At 35.2% G+C, this 22,461-nt stretch overlaps 1 protein-coding gene across 5 annotated transcripts in view; it reads left to right on the forward strand.

The window, feature by feature from the left end:
• CACNA2D1 (calcium voltage-gated channel auxiliary subunit alpha2delta 1) overlaps positions 1-22,461 on the forward strand; it is a 368,220-nt gene that overhangs the window by 303,703 nt on the left and 42,056 nt on the right. For all 5 annotated transcript variants that reach the window (XM_033056982.2, XM_033056980.2, XM_033056981.2 and 2 more), the window contains exons 13-18: positions 7,559-7,637; positions 9,671-9,720; positions 11,153-11,242; positions 15,186-15,254; positions 16,803-16,877; positions 18,139-18,213. In XM_033056982.2, coding sequence (XP_032912873.1) covers positions 7,559-7,637; positions 9,671-9,720; positions 11,153-11,242; positions 15,186-15,254; positions 16,803-16,877; positions 18,139-18,213 — 438 coding nt within the window. The remainder of the gene's footprint in view (positions 1-7,558; positions 7,638-9,670; positions 9,721-11,152; positions 11,243-15,185; positions 15,255-16,802; positions 16,878-18,138; positions 18,214-22,461) is intronic.

The following is a 22,461-nucleotide window of genomic DNA, read 5'->3' on the forward strand; positions in this document are numbered from 1 at the left end:
TATTAGGCTATAATTATACAGACTATAATTAGACTGAATAAGCTAGCATTGCAGTTTAAAGTTTGAGGTTGAATTGTAGTGAATGAAAGATATTAATGACAGGGAAGATTGCAAATACACATGGAAAGTTTGGAAGACGTTATTTGCTGTGGATAAATGTCTAAAACAGTATTTCCAAGGACCTATTTTTCTTTAAGCACATGCCTCAATAAAAAGGCTTTTCCTTTGGTTTCAAGGGGACACTTGCACAAATATATGCCTTGCTGAATCAGAATATAGTGGGTCACTTATGGAAACACATAAATAGTGTAAAATGGATTTTCAAATCATAGAATTGATACTTTCTTCATCTCTATAAGTTCAAAGACATCCAACCTGCAATTATCTTTGCATTTAAATATTTGAGAGTTAAATTTGTCTTCTTACTGTTTCTCATGTGGATTTTTCTTTCCAATTACCCCAAGTCTGCAAATATTTTGGAGAGTACCCACAGCAAGGGAGAGATCTTTATGTAGTCATAAATGTCAAAATTAAAACTTGATACATATCTGCTGGTGTATGATGCCATTCTCTTTATTTCCTAATTTGACATAAAATTGTAAATTCCACTTTCTGAGTTCTAGATTTTACAGATTTCAGAACCTTGGCACCAGACTGGGTGTCATACCCTGCTCAGGTCATCTCTATTTCTTTTTCCCAACTACTATTAAGGGCAAAATGCACCAGCAGCCTGACAGTTGCATACAAAACCCTAAGTATCTTACTTTTGAACTTTCCTGAGCCTGGCATTCAATACCGGAGGAGTTCTGAATGTGCTCAAACTGAGAATCATGAACTCATCCCTCTTTTGTGTAAGGACTGAACTCTCATTTACAAGTTTAGAGGCACCTGTGTCCCAGTAATTTTGAAAAGCTTAGCCCTAAGGCTCTATCACAAGAAAACCAGCCTCACTTGCAGGAGTGAACCAGACAGCTCTGTCCATACCAATAAATGATCCAGGACCAAGGTGCAGGCTGGAGAAATGTCCACAGTTACCCATAACTCTAATTGTTAACAGCCTTACCAGTCTGCTCCTGGGCTGTGGCAGTCAATTCTTTTAGCAATGTCAGTGTTCAGTGATAGCATGAGCTAGGGCTTATTCCCAAAATATTCTGTAGTGAGATGACCTAGGGTGGGAGGCAGGGAGGGAGGGAGGGAGGATGGCACCATGGTGCAGCCATAGAAATGTGAGTCATACTGGGCCACTTACCCTCACAGTCGGAGAAGGAAAACGGGTTATGTCCCATTTTATGTAGTGCATAAAATACAGCCTAAAGGAATCCTAAAACTGTCCTCTAGCACATGGTTGTGAGTCTTGCCCCTGCTGTTAAAATCAGAACTGAAATTGCTTTACATTTACAGCTCTAACCTAAATGGGTCAGGACTGTGTCCCTCAAAGTCCTGAACTGAACAGTTCAACATGATGGATTATTAGACAGAATTTAGGTGACACTCTGTATTTGGTGTATCCTATTGGCTAATCCTAGGTGGTTTCCTAATTAGTATATTGTGTTTTCTGATTGTCCTCTGAAGTCCTGTTCTCAGTTTAAATAGGTCATAAATGTCTTCTGTTCTCAGTTAACTCACAGCAGAATCCAAAATCATCTTCAAATTTCTGTCCACAGATGTAAAAATGTAAGGAAAAAAATGCATTCACAGTTTAACTGGGCAGCTTGAAAACCACATAACATCTCCCTGGCCTATGGCACAAAACACAAAAATGATTAAGTGATTTACAAACTATACTTACAAGAGATTTAGAAGACAGAATGCATAATAGAAAACAGAAGAGTAGCTTTATGATTTCTTTTCAGAATGATAGGGTTCTTACGTTGTCCTATTATTTCAGAAATATACCTATTAAATATAAACTGCGAAAACTATCTGATAATCTGCAAATCCATTACTGGGAGAGATAATTTCCTGGGTCATGCTGGAATTACTGAATTATTTATTCCCCTTTATCACAGCTTTTCTTGTTTTATAGTAAAAAGATTATCTGTGAATCCTTACCTGCAGCTATAAAGGGCAGAAAAAAATGTTCTAAAATCTTACTGTCATCATGAAAACCAAAGTTGATGAGCTCCGTTTTTGGCTATAGACAGTTTCCTTATTTAGTGGTAGAGCAAGATGCACTCTTTGTCTTTTTACATCCTAGGCATAAAATGACAGGATTCATCTTGCCTGAATCAAATTGAGAGAATTGATTGAATAGCTCTCTTGGTATCTGGTAAAATAGACATATATATCTCCAAAAGTCAGTTAATCTTTTCCTAAACTGAGGAATGAAGAGATGCACAGAAATTGTTATTGAAAGCTCTGTCATTCCAGTAGCACAGAATTCAAGACAAATAATTTATCCACAAAAAATGTGCATTTCTTCCACTCTGAGGGACATGCAGACTGGTTGCAGTGCTTGTAGGCCTATGACAGGGGAGCTAAAATTAGATGATCTTTAATTCTCTTCCAGCCAAAGCATTCAGTGATTCTACATTGCCTACACATATAGGCAGTAGTCTAAATAGCAGGTACTTTGTGTTTAATTACCCCTTTGAATTAACTTCAGTCAAGCCTTAATTTTTTTGCAATACTCATAACATAGTATGCCCAAATGAAGCATCTAATTTAATCTTTCTTAATTTTATTCCAATAGCAAAATGAAGAAATAAAATGCATAAAAAACAAGAGATCTGTAGGGAAAGCAACCTTTTCATAGGTACCTCTTCATTTTTGTCTTCATCACAGCTCTCTTGAGTTGTTGTCTTGCCATTGGGCCTTAAAATCTGTAGTAGTCAAAATATTTTATACTAACCTTGGTGCTTATGATCTTCTTACACTAGAAAAAAATGCACATAAATAGCAAATTAATTTTATAATTAGACTAGTATATTTTCCACAATAAAGTACTTATTCCTCTATTTTTGTAGCACTAAATTCTGTCTATCTCACTTGGTCTGACTAGGAGTTGGATTTTTGCATGTATTCCTTTGATATTTTTGGGATAAGCCAGGTTGCAAGTGACTTGCAGATGTCTCTAGTTTAATATCAGATCTAAGATCAGGCCAGGTTACTCAGGACCACATCAGTCTGGTTTAAAACCTCCAGGGAGGCAGATTTACAACCTCACTGGGCAACCTGTGCCACTCAGTTTGGTTGCTAATTAGTATATTCCCCTGCTATATACTGTAAATTATTTTAACAAATAACTTTTTTTTTTTTCCCTAAGGTTGGCCTCAGTAAGAAAGATGAAGAGAAATAGATTTAAAAACTCCTTTGCTAAAAATTAATACTTTTATATTTCAGAACAAGTTCGAGACAGTACCTGGATGGGCTGGCAGGGCAGGCTGGTGCCCATCTCTAGCTCTTCTCAATTCTAAGGGTACAAGTTTTCTAGAGTACTTTGCTTTTACAAGTTCCATTGAAAATCAGAAAGCATGACAACTCCTGTTTGTTTATCTTATTTTTCTATTAGTTTTTACTGCCTTGGAAGTTATGTTTCTTTATGAACAGAATAAATAGATGTGCCTTGAGGCAAGGTTGCCCTTTCCCTGGGAAATGGGTTGGGGAACACAAAATGTCCATCCCCTAATGAGGGTGGTGGAGAGGAACTGTTGGCAAAACCACCCAGGAACTGCAGTTTACACAGAACCCAAGAGGCTGCAGAGAGGCAGAGAGAAGAAATAACCAGGTCTCAGTGGTGGTGGAAAACAACTTCTGGGGATCAAAGACTGCTTGGCTTTACTTGGCTGAGTTTGCTTCAACTCAGAAACCCATTTAGTTGGTTGAAACCAAGCTTAAAGGACAGGCAAAGGGAGAGGTGCTCATACTCATTGTGTCTGATCTAGTTCCTAAAACTATTCTTCTTAGTCATAAAATCCCTAATAAAAGTAATTAAATGATTAAATATTTGGTGCCTTTTTTTTTTTTTTTCATTTTACTCAATAGCTTATTTTATTGTCTTCTTTGGTGAGAGGTCTATAAGGAAATCATATAGGCAAACACGTCTCAGTACTTTGGCTGACTCTGGGTCCTGTCAGAAAATTTTAGCACAGAGACTTTTTTTTTTTTTCCTAAAATTGTCTTTTTTAATTTGACTTGCTGACTCATTTTTCCAGCTGGTCTGTCATTCTACTCAATTCCAGATGAGGCAATAGGGAAAAGAATACTCTTTTGAATATCCCACCCTCTTGCCAAACCAAGTAACAATTAAAAACTCCAATTTTCATTGCAGTTCTTTATCTCTGTTAATTATCCAAGGAACAGTAAATCAGATATATTGTCTCCTGCTTGTTGTCAATAATTTAAATTCTGAATTCTTTATAGATTTGTTGCAGATTTAACACACTGCTGCTTTTCCCTAAATTACATAGCATTTCGCAACTTGAATCCAATTCAGTGTTTCATTTTTACATTTGAGATCAAATGCTAGACAGTCCAGTCTAATTGACTCATGTGTTTTCTGCACACACAAGAGAACCCACATGACTTGGTAGTTGTTAATCCAAAAGAAACATCAGGTCTCTCAAGTATCTAATTAGTGTCCAACAGTGGGGTTTTTCCATCGTTTTTGAGAATAATCTGTTCTGAATCAAGTGCTTAGTGGACAATAAATTGGAAGCAGTGTGAGTTCAAAAAGAACAGGAGTAAAGTAGGCAGGGACCTTGTCAGCTGAGAGGTGCCAATATAGAATAACATGGTGATAATCAGACAAGAAAAAGATGGATGTTAATTAAGTAGAAGCAGAAAGATCCATTAGAAGAATTATATCTGTCATTTTTAAAAGATGTCAAGAATAAAAGGGGGATGGCAAATGTGGTACCGTATTAATAAATGAGATGTAAACATTCCAGGTGAAGTCATTTTTGCACTGTCACTACTGATATTTTCAGGGTAATAGAGGGTATTTTTCATCTGTCTTTATCTATATGAACTATGATCATGTAGGCACAGTCGTTGCTATACCTGTCTGTGTAACCAGAAATGTAATTGGCCTGACTTGTTAGTGGGGAATGACCCTGTATGGAGTGGTCTTAAACTACAAAACAAGCACTTAAATCAGTGCTCAATGCAGCAGAATAGTTGCTTTAATTCTCCTTTTAACTGCAGAAACAAAGGAGTTGTATGGATAAAGCAAATCAAAACATATTGTTAATTAAAAATGGCATCCAGCACAAAGCTTTGTTTGCCCTTCTGGCATAGAGGGGTCAACACTAATAAAGTTTCACCATTTGCTACCTGCTGATGGATGATGTGAAGCCATTCGTACAACTCTTAGTTAATCCTTGAGCTCTGATTATGTCACACAATTTTTATTTTTTTTTTATGTGTGCGTATTTGAGAAGCAAAGATATGGGAACTAATTGCACAGGCTAAATAATGTAGTGAAAATTTTTATAAATAGTCATTAAAGAACTTAGCTATTATCAGTTGTTTACAAGGAGTCTCTGGAATTTTAGAGTGTATTATTTAACAAAAATGTTTCCTTAGTACTTACTGTCTGCATGCAAATTAATTACAGTATATTTTAATTTTAAGCATCAAATCCATAGAAAGAAATTTTCATTCTGATTTTGTGTTGTGATCTGTGATCTCTATATTGAAGTAGTAAAATTAAAGACTCATAAAGATAGAGATGCCTAAAAATGAAAAACTGTCTGACCCTTGAACAGAGAGACATGAATATAGTGAGCACCTCATTAAAACTGTTGGGAAAACATTTTTTTCCCAGCTTTTAACAGAAACACTCAAATTTAGAGCAAAATATTCAGCTAGAAGCTGAAATACAGTATTTGTAATTTTTCTATATGTCTGGTAGGATTTTTAATATTTTTAAAGCAATATAAGTTTTGGGTTCAAACTTTTCTCATTCAAATCAGAAAATTTGCATGGAAAATCATTTCAACTGAAAAGTCTGTTTTCAGTGCAAAAGTTGGAGAGATTTTGGTGAATTCTTCTGAAGCCATAACTCTTTACAGTTACTGAGATATATTAGAGTAGCATTATGTAAAAAGAATAGAATTATGCTAAAAATCCCCACAACTTAAATGAATATCACGAGCTTAAGGTGAAAGATCAGAAGCCGCACCATTTTGACTAAAATTTTGGTCCAAACCCAAAGTGCGGCTTATAATCAGGTGCGGCTTATATACGGACAAAGAACAAAAAGTTGCTGGTTTAGTTTGGAGGACAGGTGTCTGCTGAGAAAGGCAGGAACTTCTCTTTGAAATGGAGAATGTAAACCCCCTCTCTCCAAATTATTATAATTTTGAAATCAAGGGGCTCTCAGGCAAAGATATGGGAATTAGGAATAACAGTTCTTTTCTAGGGAAATTAAAATAGAAATACAGTACTACAAAGAAACAAACTCCAAACCCTGACAAAGTCAGAGTACAACCTGACACCCTGTCAGGCAGGGTGTTGGTAGCAGTCCCATTAAATGGTGGCTGCATCCTCCTGCAATGACAGATGTGGCTCAGTTGGAGCAGTGCTTCTGTACAAGGTGCAGTTTCCCTCTAATGGTCCAGTGGTGATGTGGAGAAATCTGTTTTTCCTCTGGAGTCCAGTGGAGAAAGGGGCTCCCTTAGTGTCCCAAAACCTCTTTTTTTATCTTGGTAAGATATGTTGGCTCTTCCCCCTGGCTGGAGCAACTTCCAATGGGATGCAGTAATTTTATCAGTCCCACAGTGGGACTCAATGGGCCATTAACAGAAAATGACTCGCTGGAGGAAGGATGGGTTGTGAAAAGATAAAGAACAATGCCCTGCCTGGTTTCAATGGATGGCCCATTAGCAGAATATCTGCTGTTGAGATAAGGATCACTGCCCCCACCCTCAACAGATGGTGATAGAACAGATACCTTTTATCACACTCTCTATTGTAATGTGCGGCTTATAATCAGGTGTGGCTTATGCATGGACAAAGAATGAAAAGTTGCTGGCACACGGAAGTGCAGCTTATACTCAGTGCGGCTTATAATCGTGAAATTACTGTAACTTAGTTGTTTTACATAAAGAAGACTGAGTATGAGCAAAATGAGAATTCGTTTTCTGTAGTATCTGAAAATTCCATATTTTATATCCTCAAAATTCCTGTTTTGCATTGCTTTGAATTCTACTGCCACACATGTATTTTTTTTAAGTCATTGGTAAGCGTCTAATATTGATATGTTTTGTCAACTAATTTAACAAAAACTGAAGAGTTAAAATTACCACCCTAGAATAAAAAAACTAAAAATTTAAGTACTTCATGAGCAATGACCAATGTAAGACTTTTAAAATACGAAGGCTGTGTAAAAGAATATTCTTTTTGATCCTACTTCATGGAAGAAAGTATAGGAATACATAAAATTACGTATATATCTATATATATATATCGTATCTATTATGGTGACAAAAACTGGAAAATTCATAGTGTTCTTTTTCTATTCAAATTTATGAAAAATCCATATATTGTTGACATGAGGGTCACAACTAATAAATGATATATAGTTGTTATATGCATTGGTTTTTGACTTTCACAGGTTCGTGTGTTCACATTTTCTGTTGGCCAACATAACTATGACAAAGGACCCATACAGTGGATGGCCTGTGAAAATAAAGGTACTGTGTCTTTCTTTTAAACTGGTCTTCACTGAAGCTTTGGATAGGTGATCTCCTTATTGTTGTCTACAAATGTCAGATTTTAGCTTGACTTTTAGCTTTATTATATTTGCTATCAGAAGTTCCAAAAGTTAAGAGGTTACATTTAAAAATCACATGTAAACAAGAAACTGGTATATTTATTTCTTTATTCCTTTATTTAAAACTTTATATTGTATGAAAACTACCACAGTAGCTTTTATAATAATAAGCCATTATGGTTCAGTTTTGAGAATATTTCTTGTAATAGCCATCTATGTAAAGTTGGAACTGATGACGGATAAGAAATTAGACAAAGCTGTTTTAAATTAAGCGGTCTGGACAAAGGGATTTTTGTTTGGTTAGTTGGCTGGTTACATTTATTTCTCTTTTTCTCCAAAACTTACAAGGAAGGGATCAGATGCTTACAATTTTTTCCCTTTTTAAATGAAAATATCAAAATTATTCTTTCTGTGATTTCTTTGTTTCTGAGAGCATCTTGTATTTTTTGTGTTTTATCCTGTTTTTTTTATGTAGGACAAAAAGAAAAAGTAAAAAAAAAGGTGAAATTAAGGAAGTAAAATGTTTTCTACATGAAATTTTTACATGAAAAATGTACTCAGAAACATTTTAACAGTGGGAGAAAGAGGAGTCTCAAATATAATATAACTGTACAAGGCATAAGATACAGAGATATAGAAGAAAAGGTAAAAGGAATAATAGAGAAATAGAGATATAAGTAGAAAATACATAAATTCTCAAACATTTGCTTATATTTTAAGTAGAGCAATTTCCAGACCTGACCAAAAATGTAAAACTATTTTACAAATTGGTGAGAAGCAAGAGGTGGGAGGTGAGCTGGATTACAAAGAGTCTCAAAAATTAGGGATGACAGAGAAGGAGATAAAGATATGCTCAGGCAGAAGAGTAACATAAAGCAAAGATAAGAGAAAGGTATAGATAAAAAAAAAATACTAGAAGAATCTGTAGCCCGAGTGAATAGCATATGTATATATCATAACCTCTTGAAACCCTCAGCATGCTGACAAGTCATGCAGAAAATACTATGACTTTGTGAAGAGCAGATTGTATTGTCAGATAATAACAGAAAATTGACCTTTGTGTTTTGAACAGAATTTTTTTTTACTAACATCTTTGTATCTCAAAATACTGCGTGCATGTGACCTCCATTGTTATTAAACAAATGAGGACCAGCTGGTTTAAAGCATAACCACCTATGTCATCTTATTATTGAGGCAAAATGATCACAATCTTCTGTCCAAAATTCCTGTGATTATTTGCACATCCAAAGAAACAGTTTTATTTATTTTTTCCTAAATGAAAAGATTTTGCATACAGCAAAGGAAATTACCAATATCAATACTTTTACCTCTCTAATTTTCTGCCTCTTCTTTCCAATCTGACTTGAAATTTTCTTGGACTGAAGATGGATCTCAGTGCATGGCTTCAGTCTTATTACATGGGCATTTTAAATATTTTTAATTCAAACAAATGAGCAATAAAATCAGTGTGAAATAAGGCATTTCTGATATACATTCTCTGTGTAGGAGAAATACCCCTTAGCTTTTTTTCTATTCCACAGAGTACCTTATATTTTTATATATATTAAATCACTCGTGGCATTCCTGCATGTATTCAGCATATAATTATGTTGCTGTCACAGCATATTAAAATAAACATTAAATATACTTGTGCATCATAGTAACTGGGATTCCATGACTATAAACTCAGTAATCATACAGCCTTAAACAAAACAGCCAAAAGAAATAAGCTATAACTGTCATTGCTTAAGAGTAGCTACCTTGGTGTGAATGGCTTGGTGACCCATTGTATGGCCATGTGTTGTGGTGGCATCCACTAAAAGGTATTTAATTCATAAACAATAATTCTAATAAAATTTAGACTAGAAGTTAAAAGCTAAATGAAATTTCTCAAGTTTAAGAGGCCAGCAATCTATAATGGTAAAATGACATTTTTTCTGTTTCAAATTTTAGGTTATTATTATGAAATCCCGTCTATTGGTGCCATAAGAATAAACACCCAGGTAAGTGAGTTGGCCAAACCCAGATGCAGTTTTAACACACAGAAAGTGGAGTAATATATGTTCTTGGATATGTTTGCTCTTTACCTCTTCCATGTTAACATCTTCCAAAACAGGCTGACAACGTGCACACCACGGAGTGTCTGAAGTGCTCTGTATCCTGCAGGCCTCTGCACAAGGACTGTGCTTTTGGCTCAGCTTTCCTCCAGGCCTGACATGGTGCCTCAAACTTTGGTGCTGGGAGATGACAGCAATTTTATTATAAAGTTCTTTAAAACAAGTAATTTTTTAATGTGTCTAGGCATTCATAGTGCACTTTCTACCATACTTTCTGCATGATCCAAAGGGTTTGTATTACATGGAGAAGGCTGTGGGTGTATCTCAGGGGATAGCCCTGCTAGAGAGCATCTGAGCTCACATGGGTGCCACACTACAAGCCTGCTTTATAGGAGAGGTACCTGGATGGATCCAACCCTTTTGGAAGAGACTTCACTTCTTTCCTTCAAAAAGGATGCAGGAACATTTTAGCAGTCTTTCATGTAGCTACATAAAGACGCAGGACTCTGGGATTAGATGATGAGATCCAAATGAGAAACAGTTTAGAAGAACAATTACTCCTTTCAGTTGTCTGAAAGTGCAGGTACTCACAAGTCCAGAACAGCAGAGAAATATCATAGCAGTTCTTTGTCTTCCAAGGCCAGGCATGACATTTTTTGGCAGAAAATAAGAATCCTTTTTTGGCTTGAGTAAGAGCCCTTTTGATTCTGTTAAACTCTTCCAGAGAGTGTCTGGCAAGACATATCCCTAAACAAGATCAGACAAGTAGAAAAAGTTGATGACTGAAAAAAGTTTGATGGCATCTACTCCCAAATCAGCCCAGAAATCTGGCATCTCATAAGATCACCATCTTCAGCCATACTCACAAACTGATGGAAGGCAGGAAAAAGAGGTTTTATAACTCCAGTTTTTGTTATTTCAGTAGAAGTTACACAAATTGTTGCTATAGGAACTTATGCCCAGACGTTGCACCACTCACCCTCCACTGCCCACTCTTTCTGATGGTTCTGTAATCTGCTTGTAATTTCTTTATGTCATTAGCAATTAATTTTGGAATTAAAAATAGTTGTAATTCTCGTTTTAATGGAAAGAGAGTGGTTCCTATGAGTGTTTAAGGTCTGTGTGACTTGGAGTGAAATACAGAAATTACCTTTTCAGTAATACTGCAAATACTGCAAACAGAAGACTGAATTATTTTGTAGTACAATTTTTAAGAAGTAAATAAATACTTCTCCTGTATTAGTGGTGACATTTGATTTCTTTTTTTTTTTTTTCTGATATTTTAATGATTAATATTTAATTATTGTTTATTTTAATATTGTTTGTGCTCTTTGATCTAATAATTGCCTTCTAACGAGTTCATTGCACTTTTTGGCAGGAATATTTGGATGTTTTGGGAAGACCAATGGTTTTAGCTGGAGAGCAAGCCAAACAAGTCCAATGGACAAATGTCTATCTGGATGCTCTGGTATGATCTCTATTTATCTCTACTAAAGTAAGAATTTTAGAAAATCAGTAACTACATGGGTCTTCTTTCCCAAAAATCCAATTTCTTACAGTTCCAAACATGATATTTTTGCTTTTCTAACATCTATACAAATCAATACAACAACCTCCAGGAACAGACCTGGTTGTAATGTGCTGGGCTTACTTGCACCTAGTATCCTTTTAAGTGTCCTGGTATTTAACAGATGAAAATAGTTTATTCTCTGCAGACTTTCAAGTGGAGGCCACTGCTGTTCTCAGCTTAAGGAAAAAGTAAAAGAAGCTAATAGTTTTCCAGTGTTGTACCTACTTCAGTAAAAGTCATTTTTTACATTTCTGACGAGGAATTCTTAGAATTATTAGTGTTTCCTCTCTCTTTTTTTTTTTTTTTTTCTTTTTTTCCTTCCAAGGAACATTTCAGGCAGAATGAAATTTATCAGTATTTCTAGGTATTTCCCCAAGTTTTGAACCTGGGTTGTAATTGCTTGCTTGCTCAAGGTAATGATTTCTTTAACCTTTAGTTGGATAGTGTAAATAATGGGGAAATAGACAAAAAGATATATGAAAAACTTTCTTACTGCTGAATTTATCACTTTGGTCTTGTAAAACAAACACACTCAGGAAACTACAGGAGGAAAAGTTCTGTCAGCAGAAATCTAATCTCCTGCTCTGAATAACCTACTTCTGAGTAACAGGGCAGAAATTACTGCAAAATGGTCATTTGGAATCACGTATTTATCCAAGCTCACGTAGCCATCTAAACTCACGTCAAAACGCACATCTTTCCATCAGTCAGCATTTCTGTACATTTTTTATCAACATAGCATTTTTACTGTTGATATTACTGAGCATGACACAGAGGAACTAGGTTTTCATTGAAATTTCAATGCCCAGAAGTTAACCATGTTTTGTTTGTTATTGTCGAGGCACTTACTGGAAACATCAAGGATGTGATGACAAAAGTTCTTATGCTTTGTACATAAAGTCAAAGATAAATTTGAAGCTAGGAATAGAGATCTGTTTAGTCAAGTAAAATAAGTGACACCTTCAGGCATCTCTTGTGTTACTTTACATACTCAGTGGGTTCATTCAGTCTTTCCTGTGTGTTCGTGAGTATATAATTATATATACATATATTTGTGTATGTACATACACACACACACACACACACATATATCTATATACAAAATTATATGTAAATAAAGTAGGACAACACAAGGTAAAGGCTCATATTTGTGGACTTTCTCATCACAGTTGAGACTATAAAGGCATAGGTGCATCTAATCCCCTCTGAAGTCTTTTCCTGATTCTTGGTTGTATAAGGAAGTGTGTCTAAATTGTCACATTAATTTGTTATCTTAAATTCCCTAAAATAATTTCCTCATGTAGGGCTTACAGTTATCCTGCTTGTGACGTGACTGGACTCATTCCTATCATTTGTCTCTTACTGTCCAGTGGCTGTTTTGTGACTAAGACTAAAGTAATGCAAAGTGTATAACATGAGGACACATTAGTGCATCAATTCAGGTTATAAAATTCTGAAGAGGAACTGTCAGTTCAGTCTGGCTTTCATTACTGTTTTTAAAAATTTATTGTATTTTTAGCAATTCACACATCTTTTCTAGCCCTGTTCCTTCAGATTTTATTACTGTGTTGCTCTGGCTTCATTTTCACAATAATCCCAGAACTTTCAGATGCTTCTAGGTTTACCAGTTAGGCATATTTTTTTTGTTTTTTTGTTTGTTTATTTTTTTTATAATAAGGAGATTGTGTTATTCTCCATACATCCCCCTCCTATTTAATTATTTATCTTTTCAATGTTTCTTCCACATAATGTCCTCTCTAGTGATCCATCCCTATTTCTTTTATTTCCCTAAAAATACACTTTGCTTGTAACTTTACTATTTCTGACTTCCTATATGAAGGATGGTTTAAAGTTCAAAAAGGTGCTACTAGACTGGGAAAACATAGAACACATTACACCAGAGTGGATTTGTATAATGTTCTAGCTTTTTTTTTTTTTTTTTTCTTTTTCAAAATGAAAGAAAGGGAGAAAAGGGATATGACTTCTCAATAAACAAGATAGAAAGAGTGTAAGCATAAATGAAGGGGAAAAGTTTGAAACTAAACCCAAACAATCATATTTAAAAAAAGGTAGAAATCTTCCTATGGGCAATTTGGAATGGAAAACAAATCTTTCCTGTCTATGTGAACAGATGGTGTTCTGGACCCTATTTTCAGTATGATTTGTGAAGGTTACTAAAGGGAAAACAGATTTCTTATATCTTCCCAAATTCCCAAATAAAAGCAAATTCCTTGCTTCAGTTGCCTCAGTACCAGAGGAGACTGTGATTTTGCCGAGCCCACGATGGACATGATGGCACATCACTCAAAAGTACTGATGATAAAAAAAGTAGAGGAATTATCTGATGTATTTTTCTGTTTGTTTTGCCTCTCTGTGTTACCTGCCTGTTGTGGTCTAACCCCAGCCATCAACCAAACCCAAAGCAGCCCCTCCCTCACTAGTGGGACTGGGGAGACAATCAAAGGGTAAAAGCTGGAAAACTTATGGGTTGAGACAAAGACAGTTTAATAGGAAAACAAAACAAGGAATTAATTCACTGCTTCCCATGGGCAGGCAGGAGTTCAGCCATCTCCAGGAGAGCAGGGCCCCGTTGCACTAAGGTGACTTGGGGACACAAACATCAGCACTCCAAACTGAAATGTACTATTTTTAAGCTTGATTTTCCTTTCCTTTCCTTTCCTTTCCTTTCCTTTCCTTTCCTTTCCTTTCCTTTCCTTTCCTTTCCTTTCCTTTCCTTTCCTTTCCTTTCCTTTCCTTTCCTTTCCTTTCCTTTCCTTTCCTTTCCTTTCCTTTCCTTTCCTTTCCTTTCCTTTCCTTTCCTTTCCTTTCCTTCTTTCCTTTCCTTTCCTTTCCTTTCCTTTCCTTTCCTTTCCTTTCCTTTCCTTTCCTTTCCTTTCCTTTCCTTTCCTTTCCTTTCCTTTCCTTTCCTTTCCTTTCCTTTCCTTTCCTTTCCTTTCCTTTCCTTTCCTTTCCTTTCCTTTCCTTTCCTTTCCTTTCCTTTCCTTTCCTTTCCTTTCCTTTCCTTTCTTTCCTTTCCTTTCCTTTCCTTTCCTTTCCTTTCCTTTCCTTTCCTTTCCTTTCCTTTCCTTTCCTTTCCTTTCCTTTCCTTTCCTTTCCTTTCCTTTCCTTCCCTTCCCTTCCCTTCCCTTCCCTTCCCTTCCCTTCCCTTCCCTTCCCTTCCCTTCCCTTCCCTTCCCTTCCCTTCCCTTCCCTTCCCTTCCCTTCCCTTCCCTTTCCTTTCCTTTCCTTTCCTTTCCTTTCCTTTCCTTTCCTTTCCTTTCCTTTCCTTTCCTTTCCTTTCCTTTCCTTTCCTTTCCTTTCCTTTCCTTTCCTTTCCTTTCCTTTCCTTTCCTTTCCTTTCCTTTCCTTTCCTTTCCTTTCCTTTCCTTTCCTTTCCTTTCCTTTCCTTTCCTTTCCTTTCCTTTCCTTTCCTTTCCTTTCCTTTCCTTTTTTTCTTTTCCTTTCCTTTCCCTTTCTCTCTATCATTTACAGTTTTATGCAAAGTAGATAATGTAGCTGCAAATATGTTAGCATAACATTTAGATCTTTTGAAACTTCTATATCTTAAGTTGTTGAGAATCATCTATTTTTAAAAAATAATATATTAATCTCCCTAAAATGTGGACACACACAAAAAAAAATCGTAATTTCAACTTTCTATTCATCAAGTCAGTGAAGTACTATTATTTTTTTTTTACAAAATTGAAAATAACTTTTTTACAAAAACTGAAAGTAATTATTTAGCTACACACATTCTCTCATAGTTCTAATATATTATGGCTTAACATTTGCTTTTTAGCTAAAAAGTCCTTGTCTCTCTTCTATATTGGTTATTTTCTAGGAGCTGGGCCTTGTGATTACAGGAACTCTGCCTGTCTTCAATCTAACAAGGGAACAAAATGGGAAAATCGTAAGCTGTTCCTTCAATAATTTTTTTTTTTTAAAGTAGCAGTTATATAAATTAAATTTAATGTTAAATTCCTTGAAAGATTTCCATATTTCCATAGAATATTTTACATTGTAATTGTCTTGTACATCAGAAACAAAAGGGTCATATCTGCTTACCCAATAATGTCCTGGGAACAAGAACATTGAGTGCATTCTTTTACCCTTTTTGTCATTCTGAGTTCCAGGGTGTGACATTCCACTGTCTATCCCTGTACCTTAGTGGCAGTGGGAATGCATTAAGTGCTCAATAGATGGGAAGTAGATGATGATATTATTTAGACTTTTCCAAGAAGTAATATCTACATAAATTTCTAGCAAATCTCTGAGGCTATGACATTTCAGGGTAAAAAGACAGTGGTGCAGAGAATATAAATTAGTTGATTGTAACAATAGAAAAGAGCAATGTATACTTAGATTAAAATCTAAGTGTTAAATAAATACAATTGCCTATCCCCTATTACTCTCTGACATACAATCTGTGTCCTCTTCACAAAACAAGAAACAGACCTGGAATATGCTTGAACAATGTGTGGTAAATATTGTACTTTTGATGTGCTCCATTCAGGTCAAAATATACAGAAATTTGGACAAAAATATTCAGTTCCTCAGCTATTACATGAACTCAGAATGAATCAATGAGGGTTTGATCACTGCCAGTTCTTTAGTTTACTTTCAGAATAGTTCTCTTAGTTTCCTTTTAAAAACAAAGTAATAAACAAAAAAATTACATAATCTTATCTACAAGACAATGCCTGGAATTGTCTGAGTCTCGTTCAAAGTGACAGACTACTGATTATCAAAGGATGTCTTTCTGAGAATTAAAACAGACGTGATCTAGGACACAGGAGCAAGAAGAGAATTGGAATCTGCTTAATTTGTATCTCTACCTGAATTTATTTACAGGCTGCAAGATATCTCCTCCAATAAATTTTACAAATTTATTTAATATGCAGAAGGGATTCAGGTGACACTATGTAAATGACTGCCCTCCTTTTCTATAGTAGGAAAATAAATTATAAGCTAAATAAATGTAGGGCCTGAGTCCCTGATTTCAAATGCTGATGATTCTTATGTTTGTTGTGTTGGAATATTCTTCATTCTTCAATATACTATAGCCCAAAGAGTTTTGAGATCTCACCAACTGCCCAACCTAAGCATGCAGAGTAGCTTTGTTTGGTAGTTTAGTATCTGCATAACTGGCAATACTATTGCATCACTTTTCCTTTCACTTGTTTTGTTCTTACATATATTTTTTATTCATCCTGTAAAGTATCCATCTTCAGAAATAATTTTCATAATCTATACTAAATTCTAAATTTTTTTAAATTTTATTTTAGGTCACTTTGACACTATTTAAAATATTCAGAATAGACACATAACTAAATAGGCAACTTCTCAAATCTACCTTTCAAACAAGAGATGAGGGCAAAAATACAAATTTACTGGCTGCTGAAGTTATTCTGCATTGGAAATGTGTCAAATGCATATTAACATTCTGGAATTTTAACAGAATCAGCTGATTCTTGGAGTAATGGGAGTCGATGTCTCTTTGGAGGACATAAAAAAACTGACGCCCCGATTTACAGTAAGCTGCTTGCATGGGTGGTTTTTCATAATGCATGTTTAATGTGTGATTTCTGTGCATGCTCTTTCATAAGTCATACAGCAATGACTGGATTTGAATCAAAATACCAGCAGGCTTCTTTTCATATATTCTTTTATATTGTTGTACATTTTCTGGTGGTTTTCTCTCCAGCTGTATATTTGCTGCTGTGCAATTTGTCCATCAGGGATGCACTGTGTAAAAGTCAGCTTTTACATTGGAGGATATATTACAAGGAATTATCTTCTTGTATCTTTAAGGCACTGTTAGTTAAGTGTTTGGTTGTTAATGTAGAGTACACAATCATTTCAGCTGATAATATCTGCTATTTGTTTAGGACTGCTCTTTATAGAAAATTTCTTTCATGTAGGTGTCTGTCTGTACTCTACTCTGTATGAGTGATTTATTTATGTAGACACCTAGCTGTGGAATTTCTATGAAAATAACTAGTGCCATGGAAAACAAAAGCTGAGGAAGAAAAGGAATGTCACAAGTGTGACTGAAGGCAGATGCAAAATCCTGCGTTTGAAATGGAATAATCCCACATCACAGCTCAGGCTGGGGCAGGCTGCCTCAAAGGGCAGGAAAGGACCTGGGAGTTGTGGTGGAGGACACGTAGAACATGAGTTAGCAGTGTGCCCTGGCAGTAAAAACCAGCTTGGCGAAAACATCTGCATCAGGATGACCAAATTTGATCTCTTCAGTCTAATAAATACTCCGAGGCTCAGTGCAGAGCCACTAAGTTGGCTAAGGGTCTGCAGTGCCTGGCACACAGGAAGAAGCTGAGGGAGATGGATTTGGGCTGAAGAAGGAACCCAGAGGTTAACTAATGGGAATTCTGGAGAAAATGGACCTAGACATTGCCTCAAAGAGGCTACCAGCGTAGGTGTGGCAATGGGAATTCCAACTGAAATTGAGGAAGAAAGAGAGCAAGCTGCCCAGAGGGGTCGTGGAATTGCCACTGGAGGTTTTCAAAGACCTGCTGTAACCTAGTCCAACTTCAAAGCTGGACTTTAAAAGTAAAGTTAGCCTTGCTTTCAATGAAAGTTTGCACCAGCTGACCTTCAGAGGGCCCATCAGCCTAAATCATTCTCTAAGTTTATGATTCTAAAAGAGTAAATATTATACTTCATAATGCCTGAAGCATGTGTTTTCCACAATGTGAGCATTTCTTGAAAAGCATTAAATACTCTTTCTTCATTATTCAAAACCATATAAAGCTAAACTTAATTTCTTCTTTCAGCTTTGTCCAAACGGGTATTATTTTGCAATTGATCCTAATGGGTATGTGCTATTGCATCCAAATCTCCAGCCAAAGGTAGGAAACACCTTCTAATTTGTTTCTCTATAATAAGGGAATATTGTCTGAAAAAATCAGAAACTAGGATTGCTGAAGGTCTGAGGCAGCAATAGTGAAAATTCTCAGTTTTGTGGGTGTTAGGAAAATCTGTGGTGCATATATGGCTTCATCCAAATCCACCAGCTTTGGCTTGTATTGAATGTGCTTATTAATAGAATTAAAATATACATCTTTTGAATGCATATTTATATATATTAAGTGTTTTAATATATATGTTAATATAAAAAACAATTAGTGGTAGCTGTAATATCATTGTGAAAACATTATAATCATTGGGAAGAATCTTGAAGCAAACTGAGGAGTTTTTGTGCACTTTTTTTTGTGATGCTATCTCATTTAAGAGATTGAAATGTTCATACTTGCAAAACCAAAGAAATCAGAGGAAAACACAATGTATTTTACTTGAATTCTTGTATTTATTTGCTTATTTTCTGTTTATCAGACTTGAAACCTAATCTGACAGTTGGAATGAATTTAGCTGACCTCCCCTTCCCAGAATACTAGATTTTTAGTAGTTTAACTTGAGAGAGGTTTTTCATGTTTAAACATGAAACTTTTTTTCTAAATATGATTAGGAAACAACTTTCATCAAATTTTAGGAAAATAGAAGCCAAATATTTCAGTTTGGCCCTTTATCCATTAACTGTAGTCCTTACCTTGTGGAAAATCCTACTTTGTCTGTATCTTCTTAAATAACTTGTCTCCCTGACCTTGATGAGAAATTTCAACATGAATAGATGATTTTTTTTTCTTGAAATCAGAACTTTGATCTTAGTTTTAATTAAAGTTTTTTTTATATGAAACAGCCTTCTTGTGAAAGAAGTCTAGTGGTCTTGAAAATTCTCACATTTTAATTGCATATTTTCAGTGAACTTTGTCTCTTGAATTCTTAAGGTTATATTATATAAAAGAAAAAGTTAAAATAACTTCTCTAATTGTCAAAGACAGAAAAGAAATTAAGAATTCATCCACATATTTTAGTGATTAATTTAATTCTTAAGCTGGGAGAAGTCAGCTTTGTGAATATTTGAATTAATTTCCTGGTGTAGTAATTAATACATTTGAAATTTTTTGCCAAGTATGTAACGCAAGAAGGAAAAAAGTGCTTCTGAAGAAGAGAAAGAATAACTTGACTGTAACTATTAATGAGATATCCCATTTGATATATTTTGAAAGACACTTAAAAAACAAAAAGGAAAACTGTGGAAGAGTTTTTTTATAGTCTTCATCACTGAGCAGGGCTTCGGTTTCTGGATATTTGCATTTGATTTTCATGTCTTAAAAAATGAAAGTTTTGATTTGATGATTTTTCTTGGTGAATTCTTCAGAGGTGATTATCTGCATCATTACTGACCCAATCTTTTCTTAATTAGAGGTTGTTAGTAATTAGGTGATGGTGATTGGCCTATTTATCTTTCCCTTGTAGGCCAGTTGAACTGTCTTTTCATTCACAAGAGTAATGTAAAAACAAGCAAGTCAGTAATCTTATTTTAGACCTAATCTTTACATAAAATGGTGGATATGGACTCTGTTCATCTCAGATGTCCTTACCCTGCAGTGTTGCCTCACAACATGGAAGAATAAAAACCTTTGTTAAAACTGAGCTCATCCCAACTAAATCTAGGCAAACTGAGATGGATTATTAGGATACTAATTGTCATGGTTTCTCTGAGTTGTTTTCTTCTAAAAAGGATGTGGAAGTCCAGTGATGCTTTCCCTTAATGCTCAAAACTTTAATTTAGAGTATGTTTAAAACAGGATGTTTTATAAGAAATAATTTTTATGTTGTAGAATAATGTCTAAATGTAATATTAAGCATTTGCATTGTTATTGTTATTATTGTTATTGACAGTTACACAGACTAGACTTTTTCACTCCCAGTTTGTGTGGGGTGGTGCATGCTATTCAGACTGGTACAAGAACTACAGTTTAAAACAAAGATACATGACAAAGACAGATATATTTAGAATTCATTGACTTTCTTTAACATGTCATATTAATTTTAGTTGAACCTCTCAGTAGCTGTTAATTTATTAACAAACAACATCTTAACCCTCTTTGCCAGAAATTTTTCAATAGATGTAAACTAAAACATAGCTACATCTTTACCTTTGAAGAGGTGAGGGTTTCTTAGACTTCCAATGCTTCCTTCTTTTGAATGTCTTCTGCTTTCCTTCTGAAAATCTATTTCTTCACATCACAACTGGTTCAACACAATTAATATTTTGAGAAATTGTCTTAAAGTTAGTAGAGTTGTTTTCAGAATTGAGAAAAGTTAACAAACAACAAATTCAAAAGCATATTAAAATAATTTAAAACTTTCCCATCGTGTTCCTATTTGCTGAACTATATGAAAATTTTGTGAAAACTTAGCAATAAATCTTTAATTTGCAGCTTGATATAGTTTGAAACAGTTTAAACGATTTTTATATTTGTGTAATTAATTACATTTTTTTGGAAGTGCTTAATTTTATGTTTTACTGCAAATTTTCTTTGTGAGTGTCTGCATATGTGGATCTATTTTTCCCACCATCGTGGGAGAGAACAGGTGGATACACCACCAAATAAACATAGTTACTGAAGTGAGTCCATTAAGCATGTGTTAGCAAGCTAAATCTTAATTAGATTTTGAAAACAGTAAACAATTATATTTCTAAAACTATTCTAAAGATTAGATTCCTTCTTTTCATTTTTACTATGGTTCTGATCAATACCCATTTAATGATAAAACTGCATATGACTTCAGTGAGGTCTAATATTCTTTCTTACTATTTAGGGCTATTCAATAAACTTGAGAGGAGCTGGGTTTTAAGATCAAATATAAAAGTAAATAAAAAGTCAGCTATTCTCATTCTATATTTTATTCTGTCAGAGTATGTGGAAGGGAGAACTCTCTGTTAATTTTATCCACATGAACATATGTCTAATTTTTGTTTCCTTATCTAAAACCTGTGTGTAGTTCTGGCAGAGAGCTCAGGACTCATGATCAGGATGAGGGATCGTCTCTGCTTGCTGTAATAAACTGCACAGTGGACAGCACAGATGTTGAGAAAACACTTCCATTCTATAAGTAGGCTGTTTACTAATAGTGCAAATATATAAATTACTGCTTTTTTGTTACTTCAGCAAATTGGTGTGGGCATACCAAAAGTTAAATTGAGAAAAAGGAGACCCAATGTACAGGTAACTTTGGATGGAGGTGATTAGTGCATTAGAATGGAAATATAATTAGACAGCTTCTGCCCTGCTTACTAGGAAAAATCTTACTAGAAAACTGTTTATTGTGACAAACAGCTTCCAAAGCATGAAGCTTGCATCCTTTCCTGTTTAAATAATAGAAAACATGCTATTGGCTGTAGTGAAGGGCATTCCATTAAATTATGGTGCTTTACTAATAGGTGCTAATTAGAGTCGTGCTGTAAAAATTCTTCAGATGTTGAAATTAATTTGAAGACTGGAAATAAAAAGAGACTACTTGTGCTGGCCTGAACAGGGTAATAGTCATGTTAATCTAATGCAATTCCTGAGCAGAAAACACTTAATGAAAACCTAAAATTCATTAAAGGAATGGATTAACTATGTAACTACAAAAATAGTAAACTTAAGCACAGTATATCAAGTTTAATTTCTTACACATATGGGAATCTGTTTTGCAAAACTTGTGGCCTGCATAGCAACACCAGTAAAACATGGTGTAAAATCCTGATCCAAGTCAGTGATTTCACCAAGTGTCAGGTAGCTGTGTTTATAACCTGTAGAGGACCACCTCGGGACTGGGTTGTTTTGTTTGTGTACTGCAGAAAGCAGCACTGAATCATAAAAAAATCTCAGTTTTCTTAGCACACCTGGCTCCCCAGCTTGCCCTGGTGTGCTCTGGCTGCTGCTGGGTTTGCCTGGCAGTGCTTGCTGCCCAGGGAGGTGTAGAGCTGGACAAAATCTGGGCTCTCATCCACTCCAGATGCTCCTGAGTTTACCTCTGTGGCCCAGGTGACTTCTTACCATCACTTCTTTTAAAAGCCTTTGTCCTTATTACCACTGCAGGTTTGAGTAGGAACTAGGTTCCTGCAACACAGTAAAGAAGGTCATCCATACAATTTGTGAGAATACTGACCTCCCAAAACACACAACAAAAGCATTTAACTTTTTTTTTTTTTATACTGCTGCACCAGTTCTTTCTTTCTTTGTTTCCTTCATGAGTTGTCATTG

The sequence above is a fragment of the Catharus ustulatus genome, chromosome 4, assembly GCF_009819885.2.
Source record: "Catharus ustulatus isolate bCatUst1 chromosome 4, bCatUst1.pri.v2, whole genome shotgun sequence".
NCBI lineage: Eukaryota > Metazoa > Chordata > Aves > Passeriformes > Turdidae > Catharus > Catharus ustulatus.